The sequence below is a fragment of the Alosa sapidissima genome, chromosome 6 (assembly GCF_018492685.1).
Source record: "Alosa sapidissima isolate fAloSap1 chromosome 6, fAloSap1.pri, whole genome shotgun sequence".
NCBI classification, from domain to species: Eukaryota; Metazoa; Chordata; class Actinopteri; order Clupeiformes; family Clupeidae; genus Alosa; species Alosa sapidissima.
Window position 1 is genome coordinate 12,755,086 of NC_055962.1, and position 16,732 is coordinate 12,771,817.

Consider the following 16,732-nt stretch of genomic DNA (forward strand, 5'->3'; position numbering starts at 1 on the left):
CCCCAGCCTCGCCACCGAGCGCCACGTCTGTTGTCTCACCACAATGAGCGAGAGAATAGTGAGACGTATAATCCCCAGTCATCAGAGAGAAGGTGCCAGGTAAAAAAAAATAAAAAATGTAAACAGTTATTATTGTGCTGGACGGAATGTGTGAGACCATCCACACTGTGTGTTTGGAGCTGGACCATCACAGATGCTGGGCCTCTCTCCTCCGCGGTTCTGGCCGGGCCTGCCCATATGTGATGAGCATGCACCAGTGCTGCCATTGTAATTATTGTTCTGTGGAAAATATGTTTGGTCCACTTTTTCTTCATTTCATTTTTTTTAAATGTCCATGACTTGCCTATTCTAGTTATATGTATAGTTATATAAACTATACATGGTTAAATAAATTTGTTTTACAGTAATTAAAACAATTAAACCTATAACCTTTAACCCTAGCTATAATTAAAACATTATAGGTAGGGCCTGTGGTTTCTAGAGTTTTATTTGCATTTTGTTGATTGCAGTATATTTTTTGTTGATTGCACTGCATTTTTTTTTCTAAATTAAAGGAAAATGTCACCTTCTTAAAATAACATGTATGTGTTCCTGGGGAAATCCCTTAACTTGTTTATTATACTGTATGTATGGCCAATAAGCAATTTCCCACCAACATGTTTATCAGGTGGTGCAACGCCTTAATCAGAAATTCCTTGGCTCGATCAGTGACGTGATGGAGCAGGCCACTGTCCTCGTCCACACAGACGACGCCTTTGGACGAGACACTGAGCCGCTGCATCTCCGGAGGGAGCTTCATCGGTTACCGCCCTCCTCTCACCCCCTTTCCTCCCCAGCATCGGCCACTAATCCTTAAAACAGCTGTGCTAATGCAACATGTCCGCGCACCAGTGGCCGTCTTTATTAATGAGGGCCTCCCGCATGACCAAATCAAATATTCTGTGAACCAAAAATGTAAAGCCAAATCCTCATGCGTGAAAAACGTATTGATGAGGGTGCACGTTTCAGGCAGGCAAACCAAGGTCTACTTGTTTATTTGGACCGAGGTTGTGACGTCACTGCGGGGGAAACAGGAAACAGTGGAGACCACCTAACGGCCTAGTTCCACAAGCCTGACCTGGGCCTGGAGAGAGTCCAGGGAGTAATCACAGAGAAACAACAAGACTGGAGTCTGTTAAAAAAGGGGGAAATTAGTTTGCTCAGCCTGCATCCTTGAAGGGTGAATAAATATGATTCTAATGGGATTTGACCAACTCCTGAAGTTCTGTGTCTTCTTTTTTTACCACAGGTACTCCAGACAATTACAGAACTAAGCAATCCAAGTAAAAATCATATTGACAGAGAACCCACACAAAACAAAATTCATAAACTCATCATAATTCAAAATTCATCATAACTAAATTAACTCTGGTAGAAAAAATACATTAAACCATTAAAAGCAATATCTAAATAAATATTATATCTAAAGCAATATCTATCTAAAATAAAATAGTTTGGCATCACAAATATAGCATGAATTCTATATGGAGATCCTATAAAGTTTTTTTTTTTTTAATATACAATGTGTAAATTGTTTGCCTAATAGTCTTATAGTGAAATGGGCTAGACAAACAATGTTGTATTCATCTTGGTTTTGCCAGGGAGTATTTTGGACCGCGCATATCAAAACTGATAAATCAGATAAATGTGCTAAGGGATAAACATATTTTTTCACATACATACATTCACATGTTTATTTTATTAGTTGGTCAAGCTGCAATCCATGCAATTTTACGACCGGGTACTTCAAATAGAGATAAGCCTAACCTTCAGCCAGATTTCAGCATTGTCTGGCAAAGGTCTTTGATTGTGGGCTAAAATATGAATTAGCTTTTTGGAGCACCGGATAAATATTTATAAAAATTTCACCCAGCTTCTTAAGGCCACAAATATACTGACCAAATACCATGTTCAGCCACTCACAATGGCCATTATTGGCTATTGAATGTTGATTGGCTCTTGGCAGAGATATTTGCTGATTGGTCCAAGTTTTATTTTGGATAACTGGGTCATATGCTTCAGGAGGAGCATACAAAGTTCAGACGGCAATAATGGTTCCGATTTTTTTTTTTTTTCTTTTTAATGGAGGAATATCTTCTGAATGTGCAATTTTCTCTTTACACCCACATTCTGAGGTAATTCAATGATTTCTAAGTCACCAATACAGTAGAGTCTTCTCACCAAATCTTGGAAGCCTCTAACCTCAACCAACCAACCGGAATACTCTTAAGAGTCGCTGACGCTCAAATGACTCAAAATGGAAAACGGAAAAACACAATAGGTTTTGTGCAATGATGAGTTGCAGAATATTTTCAGCACACAGACGGCGATTCAAGTTTCACAGAGGAAAGAATCGAGGCAGATGAGTTGAATGGTCTGCCCTCACTTCCTCTGGCCATGCAGTCTCCAGAGTAGCCTGCTCTAAAACAGCTGGGCCCTTCCCATGTCAAAACAGAGCTTATGGATCAAACTAAAAATAGCACATTTGAAAACAATGCTCTGGTTATTGAGAGATTTTATGACTCAAGGTTTCAAAAAATTCTATTTATTCAACTGAGGAAATTGCATTTTGAATTTGAAACTTATTTTGGAACCTAAAAAGTGTTTTTGTGTAATTCCCCAAACCTCATATTTCAAATTAACTTCATTAAATCATTCATTTGTTAGCAAATGCAACCTTATCTGCCTTTTCACTGTTCTTTAAAAATGTTCTGATTTTTTATTACCCATGTATTACAGATTACTATATCACTTGTTTTGTGCTCATGTATTCAGTGGTGTTTTCATGGGACTGAACTCTATTTACCAGGTTCCTATGCCCTTTCCCTAAGGCTGTGCACCAGAGTAGTGGGGGACCCATGGAGCCTTCAGCACAGGAGCCTGCTGCCCAGATTGGGGCCTATTGAGGTCTCCGTGATCTCCGCCTTCACCCTCTGCCTGGAGCTCCAAGACCCCTCCGAAACCCCTATCAACACGCCACCTTGTGCACGGCCACAGGCAAGAAGGGTTAATGATCTCGCTGAGAGTGGGTAAGGCCGCCCAGTGCCATTGTGAGTGCAGGCGCATGATGGATGTTGTCACTTTAGCTAGTTTAATCAGAACAACCCAGGGCGATAGGAGGTGCCTCAATCGCAACCAGGAATGGGACCACGTCATGCAAAAATGCACTCGGACAAATATGTGTTGGATAAGATTTTCCCCCACAGGAAAGATTGTCCACTGTTCATGGGAAAATAGATGGATCAAGTGATGAAGAAATCTGTGTTAGGCCATGTCAGTGTGTGTGTGTGTGTGTGTGTGTGTGTGTGTGTGTGGGCTGATGCCTGTGCGGGGTCAAGCACGAAGCCCTAGAAAACGGTGGGGTGTGCGATTTTAATCAGCGAGAGCCATGTTTCCTCCCTGCTAAAACGAACAGCAGGTTCCCTCTTCCCCCGCGCCGCCACGGCCGCTTCTAATGCGGGGAGCAGCCGGGGCCCAAACATCCTGACGGAGAGAGGCTTTCCTCTTATCAGGCAGGAAACACCGCTCCTCCGCCACATCCTCTTTACAAGAAACGCGACTCAACCGTTCCCAAAAAACGCAGGAAGGCCGAGCCAAGCACCAGGATTTGTCAAATGTTCACCCCCCCCCCCCCCCATACACACACACACACACACACACACACACACACACACACACACACCTCACCCCATCACCTCCCTTTCCAACCCCCCATCTGCCACCTCCCTATTCCTTTTATCGAAAAAGAAGAGGCATTTGGAGGAAAAGAAAGAAAGTGGTGGCGGTGGTGGTGGTTGTGCGCTATAGAGAAAAAGAAAAATGATGAACGTGTAACACAGTTGATGGGAGCCAAGGTGTATTTATTTATTTCGCGGAGATTATGAAAGTCTGCATCAGCAAGATAGGGGCAAGGGGGGAGTGAGGTAGGGGGTGGGGGGTGGGGTGGGGGGGCGGTGAAAGGAGGGAAGCTGGGTTGGAGGGGGGAGAGGGGAGTTCCAGGATTCTGCCAAAGAAAGGGGCCCAGAATGAGACGACAGGAGGACAAAAGGGGAGTAGGGGCGGAGGTGGGCAGGCAGCGACAGCAGCGCCTGTTTTACACTAATCCGCCGAACCGCAGCGCGCTGAAATTGAGCGCGCATAAGCGTGGTGGGTGTGTGTGTGTGTGGGGGGGGGGGGCGGTGTTGTGGTAGTGGTTGGCGACTGCGGTGGTGGTGGTAGTGGCGGTGGTGCTTCTGCTGGAGGTTGGCATGGTGAAGCTCTGGGATCCCTCCATCGCTGTTCTCGTCAATACGGCGTGACCGTGGCCACAAATGTGTCAGAGACGCTGGTGTATGAAGTTGTCAAAGCAAGAGACATGACAGCACCAGCAGACATGCTATCCAGCTTGTGGTTGGTTTAAAAAAAAGCACATGTGGTTATTTTGTAGAACAGAGTTGCCACAAGACAATGGAAAATCAGAAACATTTTGCTTCAGAATTGACCAAATAGGGCATAATTCTATTCTGGCAGTCAGCATGCACTTGCCACATAAAAAAGTAAATAAATCTAAACTAAACTAACTGATAATTAAAGAATATATAAATGAGATTAGATATTTACAGAATATTGTATTGTTGGAGATAAAAAATAGCAAAGGTTAAGTTTAAAGAAAACAGACAAAAAGATAATAGTAACCTTTGGCATTTTAGGACAAATGTCTTGCTCAAATGTCAACCAAACGGCTGGAACACACAAGAATGTGCAGCAAAATTTAGACACCTTACAAACAAAAGAAGAAATATGAGAAACATTTTACCTTGGTTTAAAATGACTTCTTTATTACATTGCTTCAGATCTAATCAGGTCCTTGAAGGGGAACGGTCCTTCTCACATTTCTACATACAATCAGTAGCACTTATGAAATGCTTCATTTCACCCTTATACTATTACAGATGGTGCCAGCCAGATATTAACTGTGACAATGCCTTAAACACACAAAAAGTTATCTGGGATCCAGCTTTCTTCATAATTCTCACTCTATGTTGGTCCTACAGAAGTACAGACATTTTTAGGTTCATTCCAAAGTCATTTTAGATTTTTTTACTTTTGTGTGAGGGTGGGTGTTCAAGGGGGTAGCAATAATATCAATACAAAAAACTGGTGCGTAATTAAATTAATTAAATTTCACAAACCAGCATAGATCAGCATACCATAATATTTATCATTATTATTCTCGGCCATAACGATTATGAGTATAGATATTTAAGTAAGTATTCATATAAATGTTTAGGAACTATGTGGGGGGAAAAGGTATTCAATGATCTTCCTTCATTCACTATTATTATGTCATTTGGGATTCCTGCATTCTAAAATAGCCTTCTTTAAATACCAATTGCTGAGGTAAAAACAAAAACAATTCATGAGGTTCATACAAATGTGTATGAAGACAATTCCAACTAAAGAAGAACTTAAGACAGCAGTACAATGAAAAATATGCAAAACATAGAAATACTTAAATAAGCCTAAGGGCACATAGGTACATGCTTCAGTGACACACTCTGAACTATATGATAAGACTTTAAAAAATCAGCTCATTAGATTGCTTCCTTTCTTTTTTTCCTTCTCTCTTCACTTATTCTTTTTTTGGAACAATAACATTATATTTGAGAAACTGTCTGTTTATCCCTGAGATGACCTTCGACCTGTCTTTGTCCATCTCCCCCTCTGGTCTCCACGTCCTCGCCTCGTTTGTCAGCCGTTCAGGCTGGTAGTCTCATATCTGACCTGTCCCGATGAACCCACTGCTCATGGTATTGAGTCCAGTGTTGTGTTTTGTTTATGTTTAGGAGATGCCGTAGTTGTTGTAGTACGCAGCGGTGGCGTCCGCCAGCACAGAGATCAGACTGCTCTCTGTGGTGCTGCTAGAGCAAGCGGAAGCAGCCGTCACCTGGATGTGTCCCGTCACAGTCATGGCGCCCTGCTCCCCGCCGTGGTGGTAGCCACCGCCAGCCACAGCAGTGGCGGCAGAGTTGGAGTTCAGGTACTGGTCGAACTCGTCTCTGTCCACCTCGCCCAGGAGCTCGGCCTGGCTCAGCTGGTCCAGGCTCTCCAGCTGACCCTGCTCAGGTGGCGGGGAGAGCTGGCCCAGGTGGTGGCCCTGCAGCCCGTGGTGGTGGATCTGGATCTGGGGGAAGGAGGAGGCGTAGTAGGGGAGCTGGTGGGACATGGACATGTGGTGGTGGTGGCCCATGTGGGGGCCGCAGTGGTGGGGAGGGGGAGGTGGTGGACCCTGTTGGGAATAGTCTGGGTGGTAGGGCGGCGGGCTGGTCAGGTGGGCCGGGCCCAGGCGGCGGTCATCGGAGCACGGCGCGCCTGAGGAGGACGGGGGACAGGAGCCGCTGGAGCTCACGGGCACAGAGGCCGGATAGAAGGATGGGTGCTCGGAGTGCTCCACCGCATCCAGGGGGGACATCTCCGGAGGCGTGGGTAGGCCATAGGGGTAGGTGTCAAAGCTGCTGTTAGAGCCGGCCGCATCCCGGAAGACTCTCATCCCGGGGAGGGACGGTGACGAGAACCCTCCTCCCACACCGCCGCTGCCTCCGATGACACCACCGCCACTTCCGTCGTCGTCCTTGTCCAGCGGGTGACAGCAGCTGCGCGGGTCCGGCAGAGCGTTCTGGTCAGGGGCAAGGCCGCCCAGGAGGAAGCCGGGGTCCACGCGCTTGCAGATGCGCTTCAGCTGCTTCTTCCGGCGTGGCCGGTACTTGTAGTTGGGGTAGTCCTGCATGTGCTTCACCCGCAGACGCTCTGCTTCCTCCACGTACGGCCGCTTCTGCGGTGGGGTCAGAGCCTTCCAGGACTTTCCTGCAGCAACACAAGAAGCAAAACAACTCTCAGTATTGCACTGTTACAAACTAGAAGCAAAACAACTCTCAGTATTGCACTGTTTACCAAAGAGCTCTAAATTTGACTCAGGATGTGGGCTTGGAAGTTTATATACATTGTTTTGTTAGAACTGTCTTCTTTCTTGACAACTGATAAAAATATGTTGAATATTATTGATTGGTGCAGTCATGCTGAAGGAAATGTTAGCCGGGAGTGTGTAATAATTTATTTCTTGTGCAAATGCTGTTTATATTAACCGGTAACGGCTGCTGTATTGTGATACTATCTGGCTGTACACACGCATGAAATACCATGTATCTTTTGTCACTTATCATCACTATGGAGACGCGTTGATTGTCACAGGTACTAGTATATGAATATTCAAATGATTATATTATAAGAATTATACAATTAAAATATTAGAGCTTATTGCTGTTCCATTGCTTACTTAAAATTTATTCTCTAAATATGTGGGATACTTTTCTTTTATTAATGCACTTTATATTATATATATATTACGCATCACACAGATTATTACAGAATGGAATTTGGTGATTCTTTTTTTCTTTTTTCAAATAAGTCATTTGAAGATTACTTTTTTTATTTCATCTTAGAAAACCACTTTCTCATCTCAAATAAGTTTCATTTCATGCCACAATAACGGAAAGAAAACTCAATTTAAAACTCATTTTAAAAAGCAGGATATTGGTATTTCTTACCGCATGGAAATTTGTACTTTCTGATGGGCAAAAAGTACTAATTACACTTGACTAGAGTGTTAGTAGTAGATACTTTAATAAAGCAATTAGCCTGCAATTCCAGTATAGCCACTCTGTGTTTTTATTCTGCATTTTAATACTTTAATACAATTTGAACAAGTACTGTCAGGCTTTATCACACAGGTTATTTAACTTTGTCTGCAGAAAGCTCTGTAAAGTTTATGAGCTTATGAATATGACTTCAATCTGACCTTCTTCATCTAAACTCCATCATTAAACTCTGCACTCATCATTAAAGTAAAATCTGTCCGAGGTCCCAAAACGCATGTTGGCAATAATTGCACTTAATGAAATGGACTGATAATAAAAACATCATCAAGTGTTTAACACTTTTCTATTAATGCCAACAATGTAACAGCAACAATGTTACAAAGCCAACAGATAAAGTAATACACAAAGTACAATAAGGACATTCCAATTATTTCCCAAAAGACAAATAAAAGTTTTTGTGATGTTTTTCATGTATCACTGCATTATAAAACAACTGAACTGATTGCTACCACTTCATCCAAAATTGGTAACTGGCAAAGTCCTTGAGCTGACTTTGTGGCATGACGCAAATTAGTTTCCTAAATTAGTGCAAAACAAACGTTTTGATAAAGCTATGTCTGAATATAATAATAATAATAATAATAATAATAATAATAATTTCTTACCAAGCATCTTGCTAAGTTCTGCATTGTGAAGGTCAGGATTCTGAACGGCTAGCCTCTTTCGCTCATCCTTGGCCCACACCATGAAAGCGTTCATGGGTCTCCTGATGCGCGGTTCCGAGGTCTTGTCAACAGAACCTCTGTGGGAGGTGTGTCCGTCAGGGACGTCTCCATCTCCCGCAGAGCACTCGAAGCTCTCCGGCCAAGAAGAGTACGCACTAATTAACGCCGCCATTCTTGAACCCTGCACTGGAGCAGACTGTTGGCTGCGGCGCTTAGCTCCCCTCTCTGAAACTTTTTTTTTAAAAATAACTAATTCTACTGAGTCAATTACAAAACACAAGTATAGGTCTTATACTCAGGTGAACTAATACTTTTTAAATAAAAAAAAGTAATTTCCAAAAAAAACTGCAACAGAACATTTAAAATCATGTGAGACCAAATTGGTTTCCAGTCTACTATGCTAAATGATATGAGCTGCTGTCCGTTTTTGGTGTGTGCACGGTGCGCTCCTTTCGACTCCTCCTCGAAACCTGTGATTCACTCTTTCCTTGTTATGGAGAGGCAGCTCTTTATATTTGTGCAGCAGGTTCCAACACGGGCCCCGAAGGATTCTCAGCTCCTCCTTGATTGCAACTTGAGACCTGCGACAGAAAAAAAGAGGGGAAAATATTTTAACACTCTTTACTACAAAAGGACGTCACTAATTTGTAAGCTTTAGTTGTTTCCACCAAAACATAGCTCAACGTGTCTAATATGACATATATTTGAACACAATAACAGAAGGCTGACATTACATCTATTTGCATAATAATAAACAATAACTGTATATGATAGCTTAAACGTTGACAATGTTTGAATAGGGCTGGGCTGGGGAAAATTTAGCCTACTTGTAATGCACCTGCAGTTCAATTAGTTGGGATAAAAGAGTGCTGTGATTTGGAGAAATCCTATATTATTATTCATTATTAAAATTAATTTGACTTTGTTGTCTTGTATAGATTTTCATAACGCCTTTCTTTGGGGAAGTCCCGTCAAGTTATGACATCTTGTTTGGGATAGTTCCATACACTGCAAGCATGACTTTGCTGAAGTCCGTTGATGACATCACAGAATTTGGCTTGCGTTGAATGTCAATCACTCAACAGTTTGGGCGATGACAGGACTATTGTGAAGTAGGCCTTAATTCCCAAATTGTATAATTTCACTGTATTGCTGATACAGAATCTGCCATGTAGGTCACATTCTGTCCTTCAAAATGACCTCGGAGATGCAGAGAAAACAGTTTCAGGTTAGACAGTGATGTATGGTGAGACAACAATTGGAAGAAATTTTCAAACTGTAATAAAGTTCACCAGCGAAAGTGTGCTTATCTTATTAACATTTAACACGTTCTTTATGCACCTAAATTAATGTGCCAATGAAAAAAATGTGTGTGCCCTGAATGCAGCCCCCTTAAGAAGTAGGTGAACTTTGGGTGCTTTGGGTGCAGTGAGGTCCCGCAACTTGTTCTTTCTTACGGACAGTTTCATCTTTTCACCATATAAAATTGCACTTTCCCCACAGTCAGCAGAGGAGTCCCTATCAAACAGGGAGGTTCCTGTTGACAGTACATTCCTCTGGCAAAGGCCTCCCACCCCATGCGACAGGAAGTACCCCCCCCCCCCACACACACACACAAACCACCACCACCACCTCCCATCCCTTGTAAACCACCACCGCCACATGAAGGAGTCTGAGGAGACACTTCCCCCTTTTCCTCTGCCTCGGACCAATCACAGTGGAGTGGCGGCCATTTAATACTGGGATTAAGCCCCCCTGTCCGCAGGAAGAGGAAATGGCACTTGATGCCCCAGAATGAGTGAGCGCTCCACAAAATACCCTCCACTTCCTCCTAGTCCCTGCCACTGCCTTGACATGGGAGTAGCCATGTCGTAGTATCAGAGTGACTACACTCGGAGGGAAATTCTGCATGTGTGTGTGTGTGTGTTTGCTTAGTGTCTATGGTAACCTACGAAAGAGGACGTAGGTTTGGATTTTATTCTCTCTCTTTCTCGCTCTCTCTTTCTCTCTTCTGTGTTGTTTAGGGGATTACTTCCTCTTCTGTTTGTCGGATTTGATCACCAACAGACCCAATTGTTTCCCAGCGAGTGTGGGAGGCATGGATATCTGCCGGCTATTATTTATTTGGGTTCCTCATCCACTTGGCCCCCGTAATGCAACACACGTGGCGCACAGAGAGAGAACTGGAGGGTGGCTCCATCAGAATGGGATCAACACCTTCTGGAGACAGAAGATAATGGCACTGAAGGTGGCCTGCTTGGCCTATGAGTGCTCTCCTCAAATGCCTCCCCCATGCACTGATGGAAAAAAAAAAAAAAAACACAGATTCTGATAGAGGATTTCAAGGGGTGGGTAGGCGTGATTGAAAATCTACAATTAAAATGATGAGAGTCTCTTTTTTTTTGGTGTGCGTTTGTGTGTGTGTGTGTGTGTGTGAACAAATGTACCCTTTGATCAGTCCCTTCCCTGTGTGTAGGGTAGGGGTATTCCAGATAATCCCTCATCAAAACAATGCCAGCTGTGTGTGTGTGTGTGTGTGTGTGTGTGTGGCTATATGAAATCATGAAGAATATCAGTGAAAGCTGTGTGGTCTCTTCCTGCATCATTAAAAGGGAAGAGGTGAAAGCAATACACTGATGCTGAGACATGCCCCCAAGACCAACACTACAGGCTTAATCTTATGGTCTTGCACTTAATGGTCCTGATGGGCCTAAATAGCATTATGCATTGGGATGATGACTGCTCTTTTGCCTTGTTTTCCAGTCCACCATGTAGGTTTAAAAAGAAAATGGAAGAGTGACGATGTGGTGTAACTGATATGCAACCTTCCTTCCACTGGAATTATACAATATCAGTTAATCTACAGAAATTGTAGCATGTCTTGTACACATAAGAAATGTGAAATGTAAAATTGTGTTAGTGTATCGTACTGTGCATGATAGCCAGTAAATACCTAGTTGTTGTTTTCTAGTGTTATACCCAGAGACATGGTCTGGTTATACCCAATTTTTTCCAGAATGCAGTCACAATTGCACCCATGACAGCAAAGTGTGGTCATAGGTTCTAGAATACCCTTTGGAAAATTAAATGGAGCCATTTGTCTCCAAATTTCTGGTGCAACCAATGAAAGAACCCTATTATTTAAAAAAACAAAAACAACCAAGAGGTTATGTTACAAGGAAGTGTAATGCAGACGGGCAGACATCATGACTGATGTTATCTAGAGATGAGTACTGTATATCATATGATCCTTTGTAGTAAATCTTTTGCAGTGACCCTTTCCATCATTCACATATGTATATAGCATTTTGGGTTAGAACTCCTGCTGTTTAAATATGCTATATGCATAGTAACTAACAAACATTGATGTGCAATACCTTCTCTCGTTTATCTCCAATTTCACTTGTAATTTGTCACCATGATTATAAACATTGTTACCTTTAGTCTTTAGAAACATCTCATCTTACCTCAAATGCCACACAGAATAAACCCAGCTGGCTGCAGGAGTGGCAAAACAAACATGTCAGTCAAATTGGCACACCGTATAATTTCACCAGACACACATAAGGTGTAAATAATGCAAAGCATTAGTCATATGTATATTGAATTGACAGTTGTCATGTACAGGGTTTTGCAATAATTGTTTTGAGTAATTCAAGCAGCCAGTCCTTCCTTTTCCTCTCTTACAGTCATAACGCCCACTCAGTCCAAACAAGATTAGCTTGTTAGGTGTTTCTGCTGTCCTGTCAAAACAACATTTCACACTTTCAAGCCATCTTTATTTGAAGACAAATCCTAAAGAAAAGCCACTTTCTCCAGCTATTTTATTTTCCAAAACATAACTTGGGGGAAGGGCGGCTTCAATGTCTCAGGTACACTGTATGGAACCACCTCTTTAATTGTTACATTATGAGTGAATGTGTTAATATTTGTTCCATTTTAGCTTACAAACAATATCTAAACACGGCCACGGGAAGGATGATGAGACCACAATGCCCTGATCAATAGGACACTCGGCCAAAGGCCCATTAGCATTCAAAACAATGACTTCATATTTGGCGTGGCACAATGACCCTCGCTGTCCACCATCATAGATCAACACTGTCACACGTTATATCATGCAGCCCAAAATTACAGCTGCCCAGAAATAGCCATCGGCTGCTCATGCTTCCATAGTTTTGTTGTCGTTAATCACTGTGCAAACTGTAAGAGTTGGTGTTCTAGTAGAAAGTTTACATCACATTTTCAAATCCATCCCTTTATTTCAGGACCCCCTCGAAAATGAGATATCGCATCTCAAGGGGTTATCCTCGAAATAAATAAATAAATAAATAAATAAATAAAAATTTCCAATTGAGTGTAAATTGACTTGGCAGTTAAGGAAATTTAAAAGAGAAAGGTAACGGATGCTTAATAGTTTAACCCAAAGAAGAACCTAATGCGTGTTCGAAATTACTCCTAATAATATACTAAATAAGGAAGGACTGGATTTAAATGGCAAGACAGCAACTTGTTCTATATGTTATACATACACATCAATCACAGTCTCATGGCAAGTGTTCTCCTATTGAAATGGAGGCACGGCCAGTTTCACACAAGCGATTGCACAAGCCATCCGTGTGGTGAAAAATGAGGTGTTTTGAGATTGATGGAGTTGAGGCGTAAGCTCAGGCGACTGTCGCCGTCAACTGGTTTCACAATTGTGACGAAGGAGGAAAAAAAAAAAGAGGCAATGACAAAGACTTCCTTAATCCATCTCAAACTGGCCTTCAGGTACAGCCTTTTGCAGCTACCGCTCCATTTTTGCACACGATGAGAAATATTCTGTATGCAGACTAATCACCTACGATCTTGGAAACACTGTTGCAAGGAAAAATGACACTTCTACGCCACTAAAATCTTTATTAAGTCAAGTTCAACAGATCACCATACAGGCTACATGGTAGTCATTTGGTTGAAGTGGATGGGGCATTAATAGCAAAGATTTCATAGGAGAGTTGGTCTCCAAATTGGAGTAATTTACAAAGTCAGCTGTAATAATTACAACTGTCAGACAATAAAAAACAGATTAAGAGGTTTAAATGATGGTGGAATCCTGTCCAGTCTTTCTTGTATAGTCACAAACAGGTTATAAATAAAGCAGTGGCATTCTGAGAGGAGAAATACAATGGATTAATGATGAAAACACTGGGGAGTCAAACAACTGGCAACTGGGGCAATTATACAGTCAAATGTAACTAAATGTTATCACTCAAGTTACAATTACAATTAAGAGGTCCATCCTTGTCCATTGAAAATAATGGGCTGCAAAGCCAAAGTAAATTCATGAATTCATTGCAACCCTATCTGAAGACCTCAAGGTTCTTTTCAAGGCTCTCTGATGGGATGTAGAAGAGAAACCACATTTACTTGAATGTTAGGAAAGACATTTCTAGGCCAGCATCCCTAGTCAAGATCTTTCTTTCTCTTTTTTTTGTCCTTTTTAGACTTTTTCTGTTCAACTGCGAGCACTTCCTCCTCTTGCGGCTCCTCCTTGTCCTCTCTCTTCCTTTTCTTTTTCTTAGTTTTACCGCCCGTCTCCTCCGCTTTGGTCTCTCCACTGCCCTGACTGTTCCCCTGGTCTGCCTCCACAACCTCCGCCTCCACTTCCTGCTCCTGCTCCTGTTTCTTCTTCTTCTTCTTCTTCTCTGTGGAGATGTTCTCGGTCACCTCAGAGTCCTCCTGCACAGGTGCAGGTGTGGCACACTCCTCTACGGCCATCTCCTCCTCTTCCTTTTCTGTGTTTCGCATCTTCTTCTTCTTCTTTTTCCTCTCAGAGGAAGAGGAGTGGTTTTGCTCCGTAGTCTCCTCAGAAGCAACGACAACAGTCTCCATAGCTTCCACACCTCCAACTCCAACGCTCTGTTCATCGTTCTCCCTCTTTTTCTTCCTCTTTTTCTTCTTCGTCTGCTGCTCCGTGTCGCTGATGTTGGGGCTGTCCACTGGGGTCTCAGAGGTAGAGGGTGTGGGTGTGTGGAGGCCGTTGGTTCCGCCGTCAGTTGGACTCGGCGTAGTGGACTGGACCGCCGCTCCTGCGCGAGCCTTCTTCAGCTGAGCCATGCGCTGGGCAAAGTACTCCTGCATGGTCAGAGTGCTGGTGACCGTGTTGGACTCGGGCTCCTCGGGTTTGCTACTGGTCACCGCTTCTGGTTCCACTGCCTTGCTTTCCTTCTCCACCTCCTCCTGTGAGTCTTGACCACTACTGTCCTGCAGATTAAAAAAAGGACACTCGTGAGAAAAATGCTGTGTCTGTTTCTGTTCAACAGAAATTTCATTACTTCAACAGGAATTTACAAAGTGATAATATCAGCAGTTGAGGTACATGAACTTATTAGCATGATATGGCTACATTATTTTAAGTGCTAAGTTTGGCAACACTAATAGTCATGCAAACATGACTATGACTTTCCTTCCATTTAAAGTCTGAACATTCATCATAAATCTAAAACACACACACACACACACACACACACACACACACACACACACACACACACACCACAGGAAGTTAACATTGCATAACAATAGCAGCAACAACAACGAAACTTCAGAACAACGTGTGGTGCAAGACCCCAAAACCAACACAGATGCCAGAGAAAGCATAGAAATGTTTCAAATTAGCGGCGCCTAAACTGACAAGTGCTGAAATGACAAGCTTGGAATGGAGGAGCCTGTCTGAGTGAAAAGGAACATCAGCTACTGCCACACCTCTCCACACAGACGCAAAAGGCCCTGTAGCATCTCCTCCCACGTACTGACACCCGTGCGCGCACACACACACACACACACACACACACTCACACACACACACACACTCACACACACACACACACTCTCACTCCACGTACGAATGTGCACTAAAGAAAACACAGGGTGAGAAATAAATGACTCAGTCAGTCATCGACGGCCGCCTGCTGAGATTTGCTTGAGGCATAGTGTGACATCACAGCTTGGCTCAGGTGTGCTGAAGCTTAACGCCATGCTGAGATGGCAGGTAACGATTGCTCTTCCCTCTTTAACATGAGGGAAGCTTGGTGTCCGACAAGTTCACACAGATAATGTGATGATACCAACATAAACAAAGAGACTTAAATGGTGTGGTGATGATTTTGTTTAGTGATTTGAACGAAGACGAAGTTAACATGAAGTCATTCTGAAATAAGGACCTAACAGGAAATACCTCTAGACGCAAGAACGAAAAATTACTGAGGTGCATTTAAAGGATTAGGCTAAATTAATGATTAATATAATCCAGGGGCGTAACTCACAAATCAGGATTTTTCAGATACACGGATTACTATGTTATGTCAAGCCTGTAAACAAGTTAGATCTTGGCCAGAGATTATACATAAAAGGTGGCATTTTACATGTCACTTACTGCACACATCTAGACTGGTCATGGATAATCCATCTTTGCGAGATCCTGACCAGCACCACCCATACCCTCCATCCTTTGTTTTAATGATGAGATTCAGGTCTCCATCTTTAGAGATGATTTGTAGACCCATGTTTCCCACCAAGCAGGACTCCTCCCAGCAGGAGCAACGGCAGCGACCCGCAGCTCGACGTGACGCCGCCGCTCGGAAGGACCACAGAGGCTTGCTTTAGATTAAACTGCGAGCCTCCAAACGCTTTGTCACGCTGCCCCACGCTCCCATTTGTCTTCCATTTGCTAATAGCCTGCTCAATGCATAATGATTTGCTGTGAAGAATACCCACGCCGCAAGCCCCTCCGAAAACAAGCCGGGTGCTCTACATTACATCGCTGACAGGCCAGAGAAGAGCATTTTTCACATAGAGTGGGGGGGGGGGATTGGGGGGGGCGGGGTACGCATCAAGAGCACCTGAATAATAAGTGTAACAGAAAAACACGGTGAGGTCCTATGCAAAACACAAAGAGACAGAGGTAAGATGATAATCATCGACTTGGGAGTGGCCTGCAGCCAATACAGAATAAAATAGTTTCAGTTATAGAGACAAGCGGTCACACGGGACTTCCAGGGGTTCTTTGATGTACATTGTTTGCTTTGTGAGTGCCTTCTGTTGGTAGTGTTTTATTAATTACCAATTACTGCCTATTACTCTGGCACCTGGTAAGCCTTTTACTGGTTTGGGGTTAGGTGGGTGTGATAAAAAAAAATAATAAAAAAAAACCTGTTAATGTCAGATGTCTTTCGATGATGTAGAGGTCCAGCCTACCAAAGCATATCTGTCCAAAAGTTTTCAGACTCTTTTCAGGCTTCCTTCGTTAGAAAGATGTGGAGAGGCAAAAGAGAACTGCAAAAACCGCAGATG

General features: G+C 43.0%; 2 protein-coding genes across 3 annotated transcripts in view; both read right to left on the bottom strand.

The window, feature by feature from the left end:
- Positions 1 to 4,835: 4,835 nt before the first annotated feature.
- Positions 4,836 to 8,980, bottom strand: sox7 (SRY-box transcription factor 7). Its single transcript, XM_042095912.1, has 2 exons — positions 8,339 to 8,980; positions 4,836 to 6,882 (listed from the first exon to the last, which is right to left on the bottom strand). The coding sequence occupies exons 1-2, from the start codon at positions 8,568 to 8,570 to the stop codon at positions 5,861 to 5,863; spliced, it is 1,254 nt and encodes a 417-aa protein (XP_041951846.1). The 5' UTR covers positions 8,571 to 8,980; the 3' UTR covers positions 4,836 to 5,860.
- A 4,305-nt stretch (positions 8,981 to 13,285) lies between these two features.
- The window catches only part of pinx1 (PIN2 (TERF1) interacting telomerase inhibitor 1), a 35,941-nt gene continuing 32,494 nt past the window's right edge, over positions 13,286 to 16,732 (bottom strand). For both annotated transcript variants that reach the window (XM_042095779.1, XM_042095778.1), the window contains one exon: positions 13,286 to 14,644. In XM_042095779.1, the coding sequence (XP_041951713.1) occupies positions 13,844 to 14,644 (801 nt within the window). In that variant the 3' untranslated portion in view covers positions 13,286 to 13,843. The remainder of the gene's footprint in view (positions 14,645 to 16,732) is intronic.